The sequence below is a fragment of the Mauremys reevesii genome, linkage group 15 (assembly GCF_016161935.1).
Source record: "Mauremys reevesii isolate NIE-2019 linkage group 15, ASM1616193v1, whole genome shotgun sequence".
In the NCBI taxonomy this organism is placed as follows: domain Eukaryota; kingdom Metazoa; phylum Chordata; order Testudines; family Geoemydidae; genus Mauremys; species Mauremys reevesii.
The window spans coordinates 22,281,130-22,302,597 of NC_052637.1; the positions used below are offsets into that span (position 1 = coordinate 22,281,130).

Genomic DNA, 21,468 nt, shown 5'->3' on the forward strand with positions numbered 1-21,468 from the left:
GAAGGGAGGAGGAGAAGCTAGGAGTCACGGGAGTATCCCTTCTGACCACCCCCCAAATGACTCCACCCCTAGCCCAGGACTCCCACATTCTCCCCTTCCCACCTTATCTGGGGAGAATGTCTCTGACCTGGCTGGAGCTGCTCTGGCAGGCTAGGCGGCGCAGCCAGAAGCCTGCTCCGGCGGGCCAGACAAGTGGCGCAGCTGCAGCATTTTCCAGTGGGCTGGGCCGGGCGGTGTGGCTGCAGGGTGCTCCGGTGCCCGGGCGGCGCAGCCACAGCCTGTTCTGGGAAGTGGGGCCAAGCGGCACAGCTGCAGCCTGCCAGCTCTGGAGATGCAGCTGCTTCAGAGGCTGGGGGGGGGGAGGGAAGAGCAACATAGCCAGAAGTGGAGACATCTTAGCCCCGCCTCTTTCCTTCTGTCTCTGCTGGCTGTGCTGCCTCTCCTTGCTCCCTCTGTTGGGGGGGGGGGGGGGTGGAGCTGAGTCCCACCTCTCTATACCCGTTCATAAGCCAACCCCCGTCTTTGGTGCTTCCCTTTTTTACTAAAAAAATTCGGGGTAAGTTTTTCCTGGTCTAGCTTATTTTGTTCAGGGAACTAGTATAAGCTATATTGGCAAAAGCACAATTTCGCTCATAGGAGCCAACTCTATGCTAGGAGGATTTGCTGGTATAGCTAGTAAAAGCTGGCTGGTATGGTACACATTAGGCCTTTCTGTGGGCTTGGCTACACTTACAAATTTGCAGCGCTGCAGCAGGGTGTGAAAACACACCCTCTGCAGCGCTGCAAATTGCGGCGCTACAAAGCGCCAGTGTAGTCAAAGCCCCAGCGCTGGGAGCCGCGCTCCCAGCACTGTCCGTTATTCCCCACAGGGAAGTGGAGTACGGACAGCGCTGGGAGAGTTTTCTCCCAGCGCTGGCGCTTTGACTACACTTAGCGCTTCAAAGCGCTGCCGCGGCAGCGCTTTGAAATGCAAGTGTAGCCAAAGCCTGTGTTGACTTCTTTTCCATTGCAATGGGTTCAACTGGTGGCAAAGCAAGTAATAATCATCATCTCACCATTATAGGGAAGGTAACAAAATAGCAAAGTTGCTGCTACAACTGGACACAATGGGATCAAGCAAAAACCAAACCCTAGTACCTTCCTCAAACCAGAATTAGCCAGAGAACAACAAAATTGTTGTAAACTCAAAATACTTCCAAGAAACTACAGATTATACACATTTCACACACCTCTTTGCCCTGAAACTTGCTGAGAAACAACTAAAGGACAGGTGTTTTCTGAAAGAAACCCATAACTACTCTGAACATTAGGGGTTTTTTTTAATTTAAACTCATATTTCCTCATAAGAGGGATGATGCTTTGTACTAGATGAAGAAACATCTCTCCAAAAAGTGTAGGCCCCAAAATTTTCAGATTATGTTCCTATTCTATATAGATTATACCATGCTTGTGATCATAACATCTGGACACTTTCAAGTAGTGCATTAAGCAACATGACTAACAATTGTCACCTGTTTGTTCTGCCATCCTCTCTGAAGCAAAAGCTTAAGATTCTAAAATCAGAGTTCCAAGAGCCAAGGCCCTAGGTACTCACCTATACCTTAGTGATAAAATATAGCTGAATGTCAGAGGAGGAGCCAAGCCTGATGAACACAGCAGAGCACACAATCGTATTTTGAACAGCTGTGTGATCTACTGAGATTCTCAGGAACAACTTGGTTTAGAGGTGGAGCTTGGTTGTAACCACCACTGCTATGGTGACCCACCCTCTTCCTATTTGGGCTCTGAAACTGATAGTCCAGTTATCAGAAGTCGAAACTGCAATATCAAAACACTCAGGATTGTAATGTGCTGAGGAATCTTTCCTGTTAATGACTATTTGAAATGTCTAAGTCAGCGTCACTGTTTTATATATTCAGTCCCCTCATGAGCATTTGACAATGAATACAAGAAACAGGATTTACAATTTAGGTAGCTGTTGCAGGGCTGCTCTTTGGCGTTAGGTCAGCTATGAAGCCAGCTTATGTTTTCTTTCCAGAATTTGACGAAACATATCTTACTTTGGACAAAGTAGATGATACTCCAGTTTCATCTTGTAAACTCTATTTAAGACTGTTGACATGTTTGTAGTGATCCATTTCTCTCTCTCTCACACACACACACTTAGGTTCACAAGGTGAGTCTAGTTGGTACCTACCCGATACATAAGAAAAGATTAGCATAAATTTTCCTGTAGCTAACAGGTGTGGGAAAATATGTACACCATATCGATCCTTGAACATTTTCACTAGCAAAAAAAATCCTGGATTTACTTGCAAAATGGTAGGCACTCTCACAATTTACTCTTGTGTCTCCAAGAAGTCTACCACAATACTCAAACTAGTCTCATCTTTATTGGTGGTATTCGGACTTCCTCATTGAGACAGTGCAATGTCATTTTAGCCTGATCCATGCTAAAAGGGTCTTATGGAGGCAATGGGCCAGGACTCTGGAGATTTGGGTTCAGTTATGTCAGACTTCCTGTGCGACCTTGGGCAAGTCATTTAGTCCGTGCCTCAATTTCACCATCTGTAAAAAGTGGAGATGGTAGCACATCCCTTCCTCAGAGAGATACTGTGAAAATACATTAAAGACTGAGGCACTCATGTACTACAGTAAAGGGGGTCATAAGTATCTAAGACACACATGTCTCAGAAGCAGCCTGCCTGCCATCTTGTTCTTGAAGAAATGCCTAGGAATAACTAAATGGAGCCCATTACAAATGCAAAGGAAATATTCCCTTTCCTTTGATCTAACAAAGCAGCCAAGTACAGTTTGTCAACATCTGTACTTCCCAATTCTTGTTTTGTATTGGCAATGAAATCATGAAAGTAAGACAACAGTGGAAAGTCCACTAGCTGACACCACTTCCCACCTCTTGCTGAAAGGAAGAAAAGCAATGGGTCCATATAGGTGGTGGATACTAAAAATCTGTGCACTTGAACAACTACAAAGTATTAATTCTTTAAAGCAATTTCCCTGTTTAAGTTTCCCCCCAAATCTATCAAATTTCAAGCCCGACACCTATATTTTTTCTTCAAACCCAGAGATGCCATTGTGACATTAATAAAATATAACCACATAGATCATTGTTGTTACCGCTGTTATACAACTGCAACAAATCTTGTACAAAGTATGTCAAGTAAGGTGTCTATGGAAAGGTTATGATTTGCTGAATGTGATTTTGCTGTTTGTATGCATGTATCAGTTTTGTATTTGAAGTTATGAGTATTGGCTCTATACCTGGATTTCAAATGTTTGCTCCTGTGGTAGCACCCACAAGGTATTTAACCTGCACATCTTGAAGGGACTATTCAAGTTAAGAGTTCTTTAATGGGCCACTTAACTCACAATAGAAGATGCCTATCAACACTTAATGGACTTTCCTGCTGTGACAAAGTGAAATCATGCATGGACATGCAACTTGCCCATGTGACTCCAAACACCATCTTGCTACCTGTAATTTTCCACTAGCTGTGCTGAGGGCTTTGTTTGAAACAATGGATTCCCCTCCACGTGGCAGAAGCTATAAAAGGCCCTAGAAACATCTCCGTTTTGACTCTTTCCTGCTCAAACCTCTGGACTATGAATTTATACTAATGGGAGCATTATAACCAAAGGATTGAGGACCTTCCAATGGATTTGGAAGCAACCAGAGACTTGACTTAAGCCAGCAATTTATTCTATCACTGCTACAAGCCTGATCCAAGAACTTTGCAATTGTTGTATGTATTTGATTCCTTTAACCAATTTTAACTCTCACCTTTCTTTTTATAAATAAACCTTTCAATTTTAGATACTAAAGGATTGACAACACTGAGATTATTGGGCAAGATCTGAGTTATACATTAAACCTGGGTATGTGGCTGGTCCTTTGGGATCAGAAGAACCTTTTGTTTGATGAAACTGGTTTTAAATAACCACTCATCTTTAAGCTATTTGGTGTTTGGGTGTTGAATCCAGGACTGGAATGCCTAAGGAGACTGCTTTTCTGATTTCTTGTTAGACAATGTGGTGAAACAGAAGTTTACTTTTGTTGCCGTTTGATATATCTTATGGAAGAATAACCACCAGTTTTGGGGTGTCTGCCTGAGGAGGTCATTTAGGGATCTGGGGCAAAAATCTGTCTGGGGATTGGTCCTGCTTTGAGCAGGGGGTTGGACTAGATGACCTCCTGAGGTCCCTTCCAAACCTGATATTCTAGGATTCTATTTCTCAGCAGTTTGTCCTGAATTTCATATTCTCAGTTGTGACCCACAAAGGCACTGTTACAGTCATCTACTCTAGTTTTCCCACTACTACCTTTGAAGCAAACAAACAAAGGTGGTACTAAAGCAGCACTTCTCAAAACTATGGTCCAAGGAGCTGCTTCTATGAAGGATGAATCATCCAGTCTTGATGCAGCGAAACTTCACAAACCTCAGCAATTTGCAGTGTTGGTCCCAGGATATTGAGAGACAATGTGAGTGCAATAAAATCCGCTTGGACCAACATCTGTTGGTGAAAGAGACAAGCTTTCAACCTTACACGCACAGTTCTTCTTCAGGTTAAAGCTGGTCTCTATCCAATAGAAGTTGGTCCAACAGAAGACATTACCTCAACCACCTTGTCTCATTGAATGTCAAGTCAGAACTCTGGGTTTCCAACAGCTTTGGTCAGCTAAACACAAAGACAAACTTTTGCACCTTGTTCAGCAATTACATTCTTTGGTTCAAGGGTTTTATTCTTGTAAACACGGACCAATTTTGGAAACACCAAAACTGGAAAGGAAGCAAACAGAGAAACCTAGAGAGATTAGAGCCAAGAAGGGTGAGGGCTGCCATTAAGGAGCGTATGAATGAATGCACCCACGTATTCACATCCTCTACATCAGTGGTCCCCAACCCTTTTCATCTGGCGGACGCCGGATGACGAGCCACCGAGGACCGTGGCCGGCGGACGAGCATCCACCGAAATGCTGCTGAAAATCAGCAGGATTTCGGCAGCGATGCCTCTAGCCAGGTGTGCATTCACCTAGCAAGTGGCCATTCTTAGGCAAGGGGGGGGGGGCGGGCAGGGGGCAAGAACAAACAGATTTGCATCTTAGCATCAAGGAACCTCTTTCACCAGACTCCTCATCTCTGCCCCCACAGTGGAAATGAACTTTATCTATGGGTAAACCTTAGGGAAATACTTTTCAAAAAGGTGACCAATCTATGAAAGTGAGGGGCAAACACACCAAGTTCTCTCCTTATCCATCTCTTTTTCTGTCACCTAAGACAACACAAAGAAACAGCATTTGGACTTCAGAAGCAGATCTTGACCTGAAGTTGAGTCAGCCCTGTTCCTGGGAGCATGTGCTAAGAATTTCACCTTGAACCAAGCCTCATCTGTTAAGTTTTAATACTAGGAAGTATTTTAACTTTATTTCTCTTGTAACCATTTCTCACTTTACTGGCTTATACTTGTACTCTCTTAAAACCCATCTCCCTTGTAGCTAAACAAACATGTTTTATTCTTTAATTAAAACTAAACTGGTGTTGAATTGTTTGGTAACTCCATTTAAGACAGCAGACTGCTGTATATTGGTTCCCTTAGACAGGCAATGGACCTACTATCTCTGGACTGTCCAGGAGACGGCTGGACAATGCTGAACACATTTTAGGGGAGAATCTGGGACTGTGAGAGTGTTGGGGTCACCCTACAAGTGGTAACCAAGCCTGCTGAAAGCCAGAGTGTGGCTGGTGTTTGCTGACAGGTTGCTGGGGTCAGAGTTGCTGGACCAGGGCTATGGGTATACACAGACACTCGGTGTCACCTACCTGCAGGCAGGCTGTCTGTTTGCAACCCAGGTGGGAGCTACAGCAGGAAAGCATTGTAAGCACCCAAAGTTGCAGGGCAGGGGTGACAGCACCTAACCAGTCTGGATGGCAAATCAGAATGTCAAAGTGTGGCATTAACAAATTCTGACATGCCAAGACATGGAAACAACAGATGAGATGCAGGGAAACAGGGATATAAAATAGCCAAACTCATTCCATGAACATTTATCTTCATGTTGCCTCACTATTCTAGGACATTTATGTAGACCAAAACTATGGTCACCATGGAGATGTGGAACCAAGACTGGAATGAGGAGATGTGACCAAAAAGCAAACAAAAAAGCCACATGCGCACACACCCTTGAAATAATCTAAAACATGAAGAGGTTTGAGTACCGCTGATCTAGAGCTATGTTTTGTTATCCTTATTGTCTTAAATGCAGCCTAAGTGTTAGTCTTTAAATTCATCTTTGAGACGTTCTTACTGGGTAAAAAAAACTTCACCTTAAGTAATTGGGCCTTAGACAATACAGCACCCCTCCTCCCCCCACAAATGTGATTATGGTCAACATATTATTGTGAAAAATCCACACTCCCGAGCAACACAGTTAAAACCAACCTAACCCCCCGCGTAGATTACATTAGGTCAATGGGAGAATTCTCCCATTGATCTAGCTACCACCTCTTGAGGAGTGGAGTACATACACTAACATTAGAATCCCTCCCATTGGCATGGGGAACAAGGTGGGTGAGGTAATATCTTATTGACCAACTTCTGTTGGAGAGAGAAAAACTTAGAGCTCTTCTTCAGGTCTACATTTAGCTTCCGCAGACCTGAAGAAGAGCTCTGTAAGCTTGTTTCTCTCTCCAACAGAAATTGGTCCAATACAAAATTACCTCACCCCACCTGTCTCTCTAATATCCTGGGACCGGCATGGCTACAACTAGCGTGCGCGCGCACACACACACACACACTCACTATAAAAATAAATATTTTAGCCACTGAGAAACTTCAGGATAGTGTGCAGTGACATTAAACCAGGAGTACAGAAAACAGTTTGAAAACACCCATTTAGCAATTGTTTCTGAAACCAATTAGTTTAGTTTTGCTGCACACCTTTTAATTCTTATTTTGGTGCCTCTGGAAGTACATTTTCCCTAGTATATTAGCACCTCTTTTGTGTCCCAAATGTCATTACTTCTTAGTTCTGAAGGAAGCCATTTCCACTTTAAGTTTACTACTACACCACTAATTACAAAGTCTATCATGCAGTCACAGCAGCAAACTGGCAGGTACTTTGGAAGTCAAGAAGAAAACACACCATGGAATCATACTCTTAAAGGTCACTGTTCCAAAATCACAAAAAAAAAATTCTTTAAAAAGTTTAGAGATTTCTATATTTATTAGAAGGCAAAACTTTAGTGACAATAGAGAGCCTAAAATTAGCTGAAGTTGCTTAATGCACTTATTTATAACAAAGTAATATTTAAATAGTTCTTACCTTGCAACATGCATCTATATGCAGATTCAGATATTGCATAAATGTGTGGTGGCATTTCATGACGTTTCTTCCCTCTGTACATCTCAATGATATTTTCCGAATAAATTGGGAGGTTCTTGTAGGGATTTATGACCACGCAGAACAGTCCAGAATAAGTCTAAAAAAAAACCCCACACCAACAGCAGTTTGGTTAGCTATTTTATCTTACATTTATACGTGCACTATTAAATGAAGCCACAGAGGCCAGGAAAGCTTCATTCTTCCCAAATTGTGGGCCATTTCTGTGCTAGTCTTGAACATCAGTGACTTCAATAAAACCACCACCTCAAACTATTTAGTTCAAAAATATTGGTTGGTACTTTGAGACATCTAATAACTTGTATCCAAAAGAGCTTAGTTATGATAGAAGTGAAGCCTTGAGTATTTGATTCCTCCTCATTCCCCAAAGGCAGATTTGAATTTTCCCTCTTTGCAAATGAAAAACTGCAGTATTACACTAGTACATAAAAACCACAAAGTGAATGTTTTCCATTTTCACTAAACTTGGACACAAATTGCATCAAAGATAGAAAGCAGATTAGATTTAAATTTTACTCTGATAAAAATGTGCTTTTTTAAAAAAAAAAATACAACTAAGTTTTTTGGATCATGCTTGCAAAACTTGTGAAAATGTAGCTGTTCAGGTTCAGAGTCTACTCACTCAGTTAAGAAATTTTGAATTAGCTGCTGATTTCTACAAGATGATCTAGTAATAAATACTGAACAGCTGGGTTGCTCCTCCTGCTATAGAAAGCAAAGAGCATCCCCCTTTAAGACTTTCCTCCAGGCCACATCTCTAGGTAACTGCTTTCAAAACTGCATCAAGCTAAGTAAAAATTAATCAATAGTTCCATAACAACAAGGGCCAGCTATAGGACCTCTTCCCTCAAAAAACAAAAATAGGAAAGTTAGTTGCTAAACATCCCAGAACAGAAGCCTCACACTCATTTGGTGGAGAGAGCTAGATTCACTGTTTCATTACGGTCTGTGGGAGAGGATCCACGTTCAGGACTCCACAGATTCCTCACCTGATGTTGGTAGAAGGTTTGCAAATAGAAAACAGGCTTTATGTAATAACTAAAAAGTATATATTATCCAGTCTTCTACTGTAATTCTCCATTGCTCAGTGACAAAAACCTGCTCCCCACAAGTCACCACTACTTCTGATCTGCTCTCTTCTTTCCCCAGAATTCTGTTTCTTTTCCTATGATTGACTGTCTTCTGTTCACCCTTCTACATTTCCTTCCCACCAACACCACTCAATTCTCATCTCCCTGAGGGCTTAACTCTCACATCCTTTCCTATATCATGCACTAGAATGTTCAGCTATTCAGTAGTCAATTTTGATAGTGAAGTGTCACCACTGGGTTTTAGAGCTGATGCTCCAATGAGATTAATAGGGAGCAGAACAGTTCAGAACCATTACAGTGAATGTAACAGGTTATCTGCAACCATAGGGAAATAGAGTCTGTTTACACCCCGTTTACATTTGGAAGATTTTTTTGCATTGCAACCATGAGGGAACAGAATTTTTTTTTTTAAAGCAACAAAAGCTGCAACTCTAGGAAACCTGAATGTGTCATGGAGGTCACAAATTCATCAACTGGGCCATATGCTTGACACCCCTCTCCTGAAGACAGGACGTTTGAAAGGCAAGCCAAATTTCTCTCCCCTATAAGAATACATCTGGCAGTGAATTCCTTAATTAACTAATAATAAAGGTATCATAAATGGAAAGGAGAGAGGGAAAAAAATGGAACAGGAAGTCAGTCTTTCACTTTGCCTACTAGGAGAGATTGAGCAAAAATTAGTGATCTGCTACAGCAAAGTGCAGCCTCCAAGCAAAGGTTAAACTCCCTGAAAACAACCTTGTAATGCCCAGAAAAAGTGTGTTAAAAGTTTATCCACTATTTTCTCTGCAGAGTCTGTCTCAGCTCAAGTAGTAACTATTAAGTTCAGCTTAGTTCTTATTCCAGAGACAGCGTTCATCACAAAGACTTGCATATTCTATAAGTGCTGCTTTTGATATAAATATATGAACAGCTGTTGAATCAGTCACAGAATACTTGTTCCCCCCCACACACACACACTCAATAGACTAAGGGAGTGGGGGGAGGGTTTCTTGCGGGCCTCAAGAAATGGAGAACTGATGCTCAAATATAAAGTATTCCCTAGCGCAGTGGTTCTCAACCTTTCCAGACTACTGTATCCCTTTCAGAAGTCTGACTTGTCTTAGAACCTTCATGTTTCACCTCATTTAAAAACTACTTGCTTACAAAATCAGACAAAAATACAGTGTCATAGCACACTTACTGAAAAATTGCTTACTTTCTCATTTTGTCTGTATGAAATTTTAGTTTGTACTGACTTCACTAGTACTTATGTAGATTTTTGCAAAACTAGGCAAATATCTAGATGAGTTTATGTACCCCCGAAAGACCTCTGTGAACCCCCAGGGATATGTGTACCCCTGGTTGAGAACCACTGCCCTAGCATTTCAGAGTGGTAGCCGTGTTAGTCTGTATCAGCAAAAACAACGAGGCATACTTGTGGCACCTTAGAGACTAACAAATGTATTTGGGCATAAGCTTTAGTCTCTAAGGTGCCACAAGTATTCCTCATTTTTGCCCTAGCATTAAGACCTTCAGGATGAAGGTTTAAGGTCATTAATAATAAAGCCATTCAGGGAGCTCTTCATAAGACAATGAAGACATGCTGGAATTTTCAAGTCTATACTCTTGATTTTCTGCAGGGAAGCAGCACAGTTCTTTCTGCTGCTGGGAGGAATCCTGTTAAGCAGGCAATCCACCTTCTCAATTAAGTAAAGGCACATTTCAGCATTAAAGTAAAGAAATAGGTTAGCCCAGAGGTACAGATTTCTTTACAAAAATAGAATCTGAAGTCTTGTCTTTGGTCATAACCCCCATACAACATTCATTCCAGTACTTTAACCTGGTCTTGATAGTAGGCTCTTTTGTAAATGGTGAGCATTCAAATAGGACCTTGGCTGAGTAACTTACATGAAAAGCTGTTAATTAGAAGGAAGCTGGATCTGTGTTTCTAAAAGGACCTTGGACAGCAGGTCCGATCTATTCTGCCTGCCTCAGATAACCTACAGCAGGGGTCGGCAACCGATGGCACGTGTGCCAAAGATGGCACGCAAGCCAATTTTTAATGGCATGCTGCTGCCTGCCAGGGTCCCACTCGGTCCACTGCCGAACCCCTTGCACCAAATGGGAGCTGCCCAGGTAAGCGCTCCACACCCAAACCTCCTGCTCCAACCTTGAGCTCCCTCCCTCATTCTAGCTCCTGGCCAGACCCTGCACCATCACCCCCAGCCCTGTGCTCAGTGCACCCCCACCCTCAGCTCAGTGCAGAGAGAGAGAGAGAGGGGGGAAAAGAATGGGCCAGAACCAGGGAGAAGGTAGGTACCCACTCTATGTGGGCAGGGCCGGGACCCCAGGCTGGCAGCAGGCTGAGCGGGGCCTTGGACCTCCAACTGGCAAGGGGCCGGCAGCCAGATCCCTAGACTGGCAGCGGGCTGAGCGGGGCCAGCAGCCGGGACCCTAGCTGGCAGGAGCCAGAGGATGGAACCCCAGACCAACAGCGGGCTGAGCAGCTCAGCCCACTGCTGGTCTGGGGTGCCAGCCCTGCTTAGCTCGCTGCCAGTCTGGGGTCCCAGCCACCAGCCCCGCTCAGCCCGCTGCTGGACTAGGTGAACGGAACCCCAGGCTGGGAACACGCTGAGCAGGCCAGCGACTTAAGATCAGCATTTTAAATTTAAATTTTAAATGAAACTTCTTAAACATTTTGAAAACCTTGTTTACTTTACCTACAACAGTAGTTTAGTTATATTATATATAGACTTAGAGAGAGAAACCTAAACAATGTTAAAATGTATTACCGGCACACGAAACCTTAAATTAAAGTGCATAAACAAAGACTCGGCACATCACTTCTGAAAGGCTGCTGACCCCTGACCTACAGCAATGTTACTTGCTAGTGCTACAGATGCATACATTTTAAGTCTTACTACAGGTCTTTGACTGTTCTGCATGTTCCTAGGAAAGGAACAAATGGTAAGAAAGGGACATTGAAAACCGCTCCAGCTCTGTCTAACACAGGGCCTCTGCTTCATTGCCCCTTCAACCGGAAGGGTTTCGTTATCCATTGGCCCTGCTTAAAACCTAGACTAGACTGCCCTCATGATCACTTGGATAGGGTCCCTAAAACTTAACTGTTTGAGGCTCCACTCTCACAGGGCTACTGCAGTCTTCTTCATTCAACACCAAATAGGACTTTTTGCATAACTATAACCCTTGAATGTGTTTTCTTAGGTTTATCTGGTTAATTACAGGGCTTGCTGGACCTCTAACCCCTTCTCTGACATGGCTCTAAGGCAGGGATTCTCAAACTGGGGGTCACGAGGTTATTACATGGGGGGGGGGTTGCGAGCTGTCAGCCTCTACCCCAAACCCTGCTTTGCCTCCAGCATTTATAATGGTGTTAAATATATTTAAACGTGTTTTTAGTTTATAAGTGGGGGGGGGGTTGCATTCAGAGGCTTGCTATGTGAATGGGGGCACCAGTACAAAAGTTTGAGAACCACTGCCTAAGGTATGAGGCCTTATGTCTACCTCCCTGGGGTGGAATCACACAACTCTCTCACTCAAGACCAGATCCTGGACTACTGCACCCCATATACCTACAGTGATTTCTCAGCAGGGCAGACTGGGTTAGGTACCTGCAATTCTTCCATTTGGGTGCTATGTGAAGCACTGGAATGGGTTACCTAGGGAGGTGGTGGAATCTCCTTCCTTAGAGGTTTTTAAGGTCAGGCTTGACAAAGCCCTGGCTGGGATGATTTAGTGGGGAATTGGTCCTGCTTTGAGCAGGGGGTTGGACTAGATGACCTCCTGAGGTCCCTTCCAACCCTGATATTCTATGATTTAGTCATGGAATCTGTGACTTCCAAAGACCCCTGTGACTTCAGTCAGCTGGGAGCTGCAGAATCCCCTGCCACCTACGGAGTCAGGGAGCTGCTGGGCTCCTGGCCACCGTGTGCAACAAGGAGGAGCCCCACAGCTCCCCACCACCACTCCTGGCTGCAGGGGACCCCTGGCAGCTCCTGGCTGCCAGCGAAGGGGGACCCTGGAGCTCCCAGCCCTTCTCCCCAGGCTACCCATTTTGTCATGGGTATTTTTAGTAAGAGTCAAGGACAGGTCATGGGCTTCTGTGAATTTTTCATTATTGCTCGTGACCTGTGACTTTTACTAAAGATATCCATGACAAAAACTTAGCCTTAGTAATTAGTGACCAGACAGCCTTCTCCAAATATTTACCATAGTTGGAACAAAGCATAAAGAATTTTGAAGTCTATACATAGGACTATCTTACTCAGAGGATTGTCATCTTTTCGCAGAGACCCTAGGCAGTTCACTCTTTACTCCAGACCCCTGGGGGTCAGGGTCTGTGAGAACAGCTTCTCATCAGCAACTCCCAACAACCATTGCCCGCTCCCTAGAGAAGGACACTTATCCCACCCAGAAGCTATTTGTCTCAGGTTTCTCAGGGTTTTGTGGGTTTTTTTATTCTCAGGTCTTTGCAAGCTGGGAATCCACCCCCTAAATACACTAGTTTGTGAGAGCTCCATAAGGAATTGGAGGTGGGTCATCCACAAGAATGCTTCTAGTATGGTCTCTTACTCGTTTGTGAAGAAGTAGTTATCTGAGATCCTTGTTCTTTTTTCCTGCCTTGGACAGGCAGCTTATGTTGGCTTCCTCCAATACACAAAGTTAAATATTGGTATATTTACTAACTGTATTTATATAATCAAATCCCTTAATATTAGTGAATCATGTAACTCACATCCATCACACAATCCCTCATCTGCATTCCCTGAACTTTGTGGAGGTTGCCTAGTCCACAGTTAGAAGATGGGCCAGAAAAAGGCTAATGCAGGGCAGATAATTTGGTATATAGCAGGACAGGCTGAGGGAAAGGAGTGGATACTAAGAGGTATTCTGACTAAATTCAGCAATAGTGTGAGGGAGGTAGTCTGAATCCAGGAGGGCTCTGAGGAAGAGATCTGGGATTGAGTCCAGAGACTAATGTGTTCAGGAAACTAGTATTGTGGATTAGCTAACTTTAAGAACTGAATTTTGATGGGTTTGGCTTGTTTTATGTTACTGATGTTCAAGTTTTTGTTCATCTTCATTGCCAATGAAGGAAATGCCCAGACAAAAAAAGTTTAAAATGGGGTTAATTACTGATATACTCTCAGTGTTAAGATAAAATTCATTACAAGCCCTGATGGCAAACTAAAGAGGCCTCTTCTTGCAAACCAGTGTGCAGCAGCCCTCGTGAACTTGTCATTTCCAGCACACTTTTCCCAATCCAGCTAAAATGGCCTCTCTCACACGTGCAGCATTCTTGAACTGAATAGTTTAAGCTTAGGAAATACTGCAAGATACACTATGCATGCACAGCAAATGATCTTCAGAAAGTCATAACACAGACCGCCACGTGTTCTATAGTAAATTGCACCTATGTTCTGCAGCAAGAACACTGGATTCCATGACATCTATTGCAGCAGAATGTAGGCTCTGTACAGTCTACAATTCCCCCCCGCCCCCAAAACAGCTCTTACTGAATTAAATATGACTGAGGGAGATAATATCAGATAGAGGGATACTGTACTTCCAAGGTCAATTTTATATTGCCTCATTTTTAGAGTACTGCAAAATATTGCAATGAAAAATGTATAATTACATTATAGAATTTGTGGGGAAAGGCGGGGAGGAAGAAGCAAGAGGTTTCAGCAATAGGTCAGGGGACAGTTTGGCACCCAAACTGAATGTGTGAAAATGGGTTTGTGCAATAAACTGCCTAACACATTAAATGGAGTTTAAAAGTGACCAGCATGACAGTGTTAAATGTTGACACCAACATTTGTATTATCCGACTGAAGAAGGAACACCCCAGTAAAAGGAATGGGCAAGCAAGAGCTTGGGCCTACTGTGTTCCACCTGCGAAAACTAAAGCAGACATCACTGTATCAAGTTTCCACTATTTACATTTGGGTGTCTCTCTTTGCAACAATGAGGGCAACATGATTTTTGTGGGGGTAAAGAGCTTGGTTTCTGGACCACATAAAAGGCCCTGTCAAATCAAGGACAAGTTTCAACAGAAACTTACTTTCTATTGGTTAGCACTATTCCTGTTATTAATTTCTGTAGTCTAGATTTCCTGAGTTGGGAAAACTGACTGCTAAATACAGAGGTCCTGTGATGGGAAGTATTTTACCCTTTCTTCTAGTTTTCTACAGATGAAACATTTCTGTTCGAGCTTTCAGAACACCCACTGTAGCACAAAGATCACACACTGAAAATTTCAGCCAGTTATAATCAATTGATAAGGGGGTATAATGAAAACCATTAAGAAAACTTGAGTTTTGGCAGGAGCTGCAGCTCCTGCTATAATAAATTTATAGTATGTGCATGTATTCTGTTAGACTGATTTAAAAAAAAAATTCAGCTTTTCACAAACATTAAAATTTCAAAACAGGGCATTTGTTTGGGCAGCACAAAATTCTGTTTTGCTGAAGAAAAGGATGTGGGCAGTACCAGTCAAAGGAAATCAGGAATGCTGGAATGTACTATCTTGGCAAGGCTCCAGAGACAAACATTAAAGCAGAGCTGTGACAGAAGTTTGTTATACAAAAGTCTCCTTCAGGACACTAATTGTGGAGCCTGAACGCTTCCAGATGCTTACAAGGCTTCAGCCAGCAGTATAGCGAATTACTAAATGATAAACTATCCAATAATGTAGCACTCAGGTTCCTGGCACAGAATTAGTTGGAAACTGTATTATGTTTCAAATAGCAAGCTTGCCAATAAAGAGGTACTATCTAAACAATCTGTGACCAAGTACAGAGTTCATTATATCATTATCCCAGAGTGTGGGAGTTCATATTTTGATAGTGCACTTCTTGTCGGGTGTCAGAAGATACCAACTTACCATAGGTTTAAGAAAAAACTATCAAGTTTACAGAATCCCTCTCATCACTGTCTGTTGTCCTCAAGTATATAAAGCTAAGACTGTATAACTTTTCAATACAATTACCTTTGGCAATATCTAAACTTCAGACTCTTTTTTTTTTTGGTAAAAGATATCCACTGGTTCTGGTGGGAGCCCTAATGCAAGCTTCTGTGACCAAGCTTTTTTCAAAAGCCACAGTAAAATTTTTCAGCAGATTTAATTAAATATGGGGATAAAAATGCAAGAAACTAGAGTCCTGTGAACCAGTAGGGAATCTTACAAAAATATTCCCTACCATAGACATAGCCAGAGACTGAAAAAAAGTTATAACTCAAGATTTTAGTATGTTTTATTGGTAACCAAACTTCTTAAGTGTCAACTGGTTTGAACATTGCAACACAAAGGGTGGAATCCAGGCGCCTGCCTCCACATACATTTTAAATACCATTTTATAAAATGTGCTATAAAGAGCCTTAGTTGACTTTGAAGATTTATAATATATTAAACGAACTGGCTTGAGTAATCAGAAAATCTGCTGACAAAAAACTCAACATTTATCCCCAACTCGTCAATAAAAGGTGTCAAATGATTGGCCCCTTTAAGAGGGAGTGGGATCCAGTGCATGTGGACTGATTACCTGCTGCCCAACTGGGCTTAAGGGAAAGCACCTGGGTTTACGAAATGGGAAAGCTCCAGGTAGCTGTTGGCAGATGTCTGCAGACATTTCAGGGATTAAAAAGGATCCTGAAAGGCCCTGAGTTAGCAGAGGGAATGCCTATGGAGATTCAGAACCTCTTGTTTGGAGTTTGGCAGAAAGTAGAAAGACAGACCCTCAGGGAGGTGGGGCTGAACCCAGATGAAACTGTGAGGAAGACTGCTGGTTTGAATTCTATTTTGAAAAAGACTAAGACTTAATAAATTGGACCCCAGAAGCAGAATGTTTTGACTATCTGGACTGTGTTGACTCTAAAGGACGCTAAGTGAACGGGAAAATGAGGCAGGCCTCAGCAGCAGCATGCTGGCCAGAAGTGGGTGCTACAGGGCAGGCATGCTCTTTGACAAGCTGTGAGATGTTTCAGATGTGTCTTTTCAATGTTGAGGTAGTTTCCATTCTGCTAGCTACTATGCAAACAAGTAAAACAAAGTTCTATGGTTAAGAGGCACACCCTGCCATTTACTTTGCCACAGCAGTTGCCTTTTAAGTATAAAAGGCTTTTCTGTCACTAAAGTAGAATGTTGATCCAGGTACTGCTACAAAGGGTTAGACCACCTCTCCAAATGATACTGTAAAAGTTCTCCTCACACCTTCTATGGGCCATCTTAATTATCACTTCAAAAAGTTTTTTTTCCTCTCCTTTCCTCTAGCTCATCTTGATTAGACTCTGCCTGTGCCTGTGTGTATGTATACTTTTCATTTTCTGTGTCTGTGTGTATCTCCTGTCTGTGTGTGTGTGTTTTTGTCTCTATATGAGTGAAGTAGCTTTAGCTCAGCTCTCTAGCAAAAAAAAAAAAATTTGTTAGTCTTTAAGGTGCCACAAGTACTCCTGTTTTTTTTTGCGGATACAGACTAACACGGCTGCTACTCTGAAACTTATCCAATGTGGTATTTTCCCTTCTCCAAACTTACACTAGTTGCAACAATCAAGATCACTATATAGTGATCTTTCAGGTTCCTATCATACTCATTCGGTTACAGAAACCCCTCCTCCTTGTGCTGCCTTTCCTCGAGAGTGGATATGATTTTGGCTGATCTTATGAGCCTCAGCCTGAAGGAACTTCAGAAGACTTCCTACAGGTTTTTGTAACTGCTCATTTTCTTCAAGAGATATTTATGCTTGCTTCAGACACTGTTCAAGTTCTCTGCACCAGCAAGTGGGATCCTCAGCCCAGTAACTGCTGTAAAGATTCCCCCCCCCCCTTTTTCATTTTAGTTCCCTTAAAACACCACATCAGTAGACTACACTAATACTTCAAATATTCTGCCTTCAAATATTGCCACCACCTACACTGGGCACCGGAGACAAATTAAGGGCTTGTCAACACTAGAAAATTGCACTGGTGGAACTTAAATTTTTAAACTGTCAAACTCTTTCTGGTTTAAATGTGTGGACATTCTTACTTTGTTAAAAATAAAAATAAAGTGACTGGCTTATGTTAGTTAACTCTGTTCTTAACTGACTTAAGCTAAATTGAAACAAACATGTCAACACTGCCTTTTACACTAAATTTAACTATAGCTGTTTAAATTCATGCCTCAAGTTATAACAGCACTATTTTGTCATGTAGACAAGCCCCAAGTTACCTAGCAGATATTTTTGAGGCCTAGCTTCTCCAGTCTGATGTTATCCATTGTCCTAACTCTTAGTTTAGTCAAGAGCAGCCTCACCGGTCCTCATCTCAACCACATCTGCTACTCCTTACCGGTGTCTGAATACTCAATTATTTTAACCTATCTGGTTGCTGAACTGCTTGATGAACTAAACTCGCCAACCAAAGTTGCTCTCAATCCTTCCTTGACTTAAGGTACCCTCTCCACATCACACAGAATATGTTTATCCTGCAATGATCTCTGCCTTCAATCAGAATGGGCCATTAAAATCCATAAGGCTTGCAGAAGCAGTTAGCATCCCCTCTGCATAAGAGCCAGTTGTACAACTCCATACATAACTAGATATGTCTAAAAAAGTAGGACTATGTATTCTACATCCACTCCAATATCAGGAACAATCAGACTACACAGAGGATTCCACTCTAGTTTACTGATACTAGTTTCTTCTTTGGTAGAAACTACCAGTAGTCAGTTATGAGGAATTATCTGCTTTGCCACTGCATGCAGAATCATGCTATTTCACAATATCTTCCCCTACTTCATAACACTTATTTCTCCTTCTTCATCTACCCTTAACATTCTGATCCAAGTCAGATCCTTAAAGCTACCTGCCACCTTTGCCTCCCTCTCTCCCCATCTCCTCAAATCAGATCTTTTCACATTTCCACTTTCAATAAACTTTTCCTCCAACATCTTCTGGCCTAAAATACTACATAGCATTCTGAGCAAAGGACAAAGTCTAACTTCTTAGGCATGGTAAGAAACATGTTCTGACCATTAATCCTTACACTTATTATTCAGATATCAAACCCCACCCCACACCCAAAGGAAACATTCACTTTACTGTTAAAAAACACACAGAACAGTAACAAAATCCATGAGAAACACTATTTTGAAGTCCCCCCCCCAATTCTTGTCAGAAGCTACATGTTACCAAATGCTGTGACTTGAGGACAACTAGACACTCGATAAGCAGGCTCTATTTCTAGGGTGGCATCTTGAAGAGATGTGCAGGGACTGAGAGGCACACTACTGTTTAAGGGCTCAAGAATGTGTGTGCGAGCAAGCCATACTGCAAGGGTAGGGCAGTATTCTGGAGCTTGGAGGAGTTCCAAACAAGAAACTTGTTCAAATCAGAAATCCTTTCGGAAGATTCCCCAACCTCTCTGTACAGTACCCACCAAGAATAATACTCTTCCTGGTAAGCATAAGCACAGGTCCTAGAGAACCATCAAACGGAGAAGCAGGACAGGCACAAGATCAACTATTTGCAGCAAAGAAAATGAGGATACAAGAGTGACAGGCAACCCATTTGATCTAAAACCACAGAACCAGATAGTTAGCAAACACTGAAAGGGAGCTAAGGGCCTTTGAAAGGTCTCCATGGTGCCGCACCATAGGGGACCACACCAAAGGATCAGAAGGACCATTAAGAGCACGTCCCTGGATAGGAAATGCAGCAGAGTCCCTGGAAGAGTAAAGAAAATGGGAAAAATCCATCCCCAAAGTACAGGTGAGGAAGAGGTTAACCCCACCAAACAGAAGAGACAAGACATTTACTATAAAATGGGAAACCATTTGGCTGGAAGGGAAGCCCCAAACCTGTTCTCACTTGAGGATAAAGCTAAAGAATAGCCAGATGGCCCAGATTCCTAGAAGGCTGTACTCACAGCTAGGTGGGATAAGGTGAAAGAGGATTTGACTCCTAAAATCTAGTAATGGTACTTTCATGGACAGGGAAGTCTGAGTATAGAAATCCAGCTCTTGAGGAGTTTGAGTTAGTCAACATATCTGGCTAGATTACAGTTTCAGCTACACCCACATTTTAAGCAAATGCCACAGAAGAAACTGTGCAGCTGGTATCAATTCTGGGAGGAGATGACAAAGCTATTTCTCCTCTGAAGTGGAAGTGTGGAATACCAAAGGAAGTTCTGTAGTCAAGCAATTTCTTTAAAAGCAGAGGTGAGGGAGAAGAGTGCAGGAGCTTGCTAGTCAGCAGATCAGGTCCAGGGATCCTCAGCTCCTGCTGCTCTGGGTGCTCCATTCTTATCTAGGGGGCTGCCTCACAATTCCCACCCCCCCACACACACCATACACACACACACACACACACTCAACTCCTAGCATTCTTAGCTATGCCAGCATAACTAACATATGCCAGGCTTCAGAGAGCAAATGCAGCTCATCTTACATCGTTGAAAGCAATTCCCTTTTCCCAAATGAAACTATCAGCACCTCTCCCACTCCATAGGCATGCTTTTTACAGTCTCTCCTCAGTTTTTAGGAAGATACAAAAATAAAAGTTCTCTATCAACCCATACTGTATTCTCCATCGTCCAGTAGACAGTCCACTGAGGAAGAGAAAACCTTTAACAATGATTAGTGGCCAGTTTTTAAAGTCTTAACCTTTCATACACCATCTTGGCTCCCCCAAGCAAACTATTTATTAGCAAAGGCCCAGACCCTCTGTACAACTTCCTACAAAGGAAGCAAAATAGACTGGAGCTGGTTATATGTACCTACTCCAATTGACAGCTCTTTATCCCCTACTTCCTGTGAACGTATCCATAAAATTACACACTGACAAGTTTGTTTAAAATGACAGATGCATCTCATGCGCTTGTATAAAGTATGACATGAAGTCTGGTTTTTGAAACTGTCCAATTTGACCACAAAAAGAACATTCATTTTGAGCTCAGAGCAGCCCCTTCTCCTCCATAACTATAAATGCATCTTGTGTCTTCTTGGCATGCCTCTGATCTTTGATATCCAGCTAATCTGACCAACTGAGGTTTGGCTCTTCCTCTACACCAGAACTGTACCTCTATGAGTTCTACAAGGTCCACTTCTTGAGCTTCTCCTATCCACGACTGGCATTTGCTCCTGTTTATGCCAACATTCCAGTAAATACTCAATGCTTGAACAAGCATACTTATGTTTGACTCAATCTACTTCAGTTAAGAGATTAACACAAAAATACTGCTCTTGGGCAAGCAGAGCATCCCTCAAGCAAGGCTCCCTTCTTAACTCAGGCCTTCAGGCCACCCCTATGAAACTGCAGTATCATCTTGATCCCAACTCTTCTCTCCAAATTGAAAGAAGTTATTGTATCAGCATCTTTCTATAATTTATTATTATTATTATTATGTGGCTTCTAAAGTCTTGATAGCAAAGTCCAGTTGTGACAGTCTAATTGCAGCCCAAATTCACAGTCCATTCTGGTCAATTTCACAGTCATAGGCTTTAAAAAAAAAATCATAAATTTCATTGTTTCAGCTATTAAAATCTGAAATGTCAGGTGTTGTAATTGGAGGGGTCCTGACCCAAAGAGGACTTGTGGGGCTGGGGGAAGAGGGGATCACAAGGTTATTGGGGGGGAGGGGAAGGGGGGCGGTGGTCTGGCTACCCTTACTTCTGCATTGCTGCTGATGGTGGTAGGAGCCCAGCTCTGAAGGCAAAGCCGCTGTCAGCAGCAGCAGCACATAAGTAAGGATGGCATGGTATAGGGTATTGCCACCCTTACTTCTAGGCTGCTGCATGCAGAGCTGGGTCCTCAGTCAGCAGCCACCTCTCTCTGGCCACCCAGCTCTGAAGGTAGCAGCACAAAAAGTAAGGGTGGCAATACTATGACCCCCTTAAAATAATCTTGCGACCTTCCCGCAACTCCCTTTTGGGTCAGGGCTCCCAGTTTGGGAAATGCTGGTCTCCCCTATGACAT

The 21,468-nt window shown here is 42.7% G+C and overlaps 1 protein-coding gene across 5 annotated transcripts in view; it reads right to left on the bottom strand.

Moving 5' to 3' along the window:
* MYH10 (myosin heavy chain 10) overlaps positions 1 to 21,468 on the bottom strand; it is a 145,460-nt gene that overhangs the window by 117,175 nt on the left and 6,817 nt on the right. For all 5 annotated transcript variants that reach the window (XM_039500904.1, XM_039500907.1, XM_039500906.1 and 2 more), the window contains one exon: positions 7,343 to 7,499. In XM_039500904.1, coding sequence (XP_039356838.1) covers positions 7,343 to 7,499 — 157 coding nt within the window. The remainder of the gene's footprint in view (positions 1 to 7,342; positions 7,500 to 21,468) is intronic.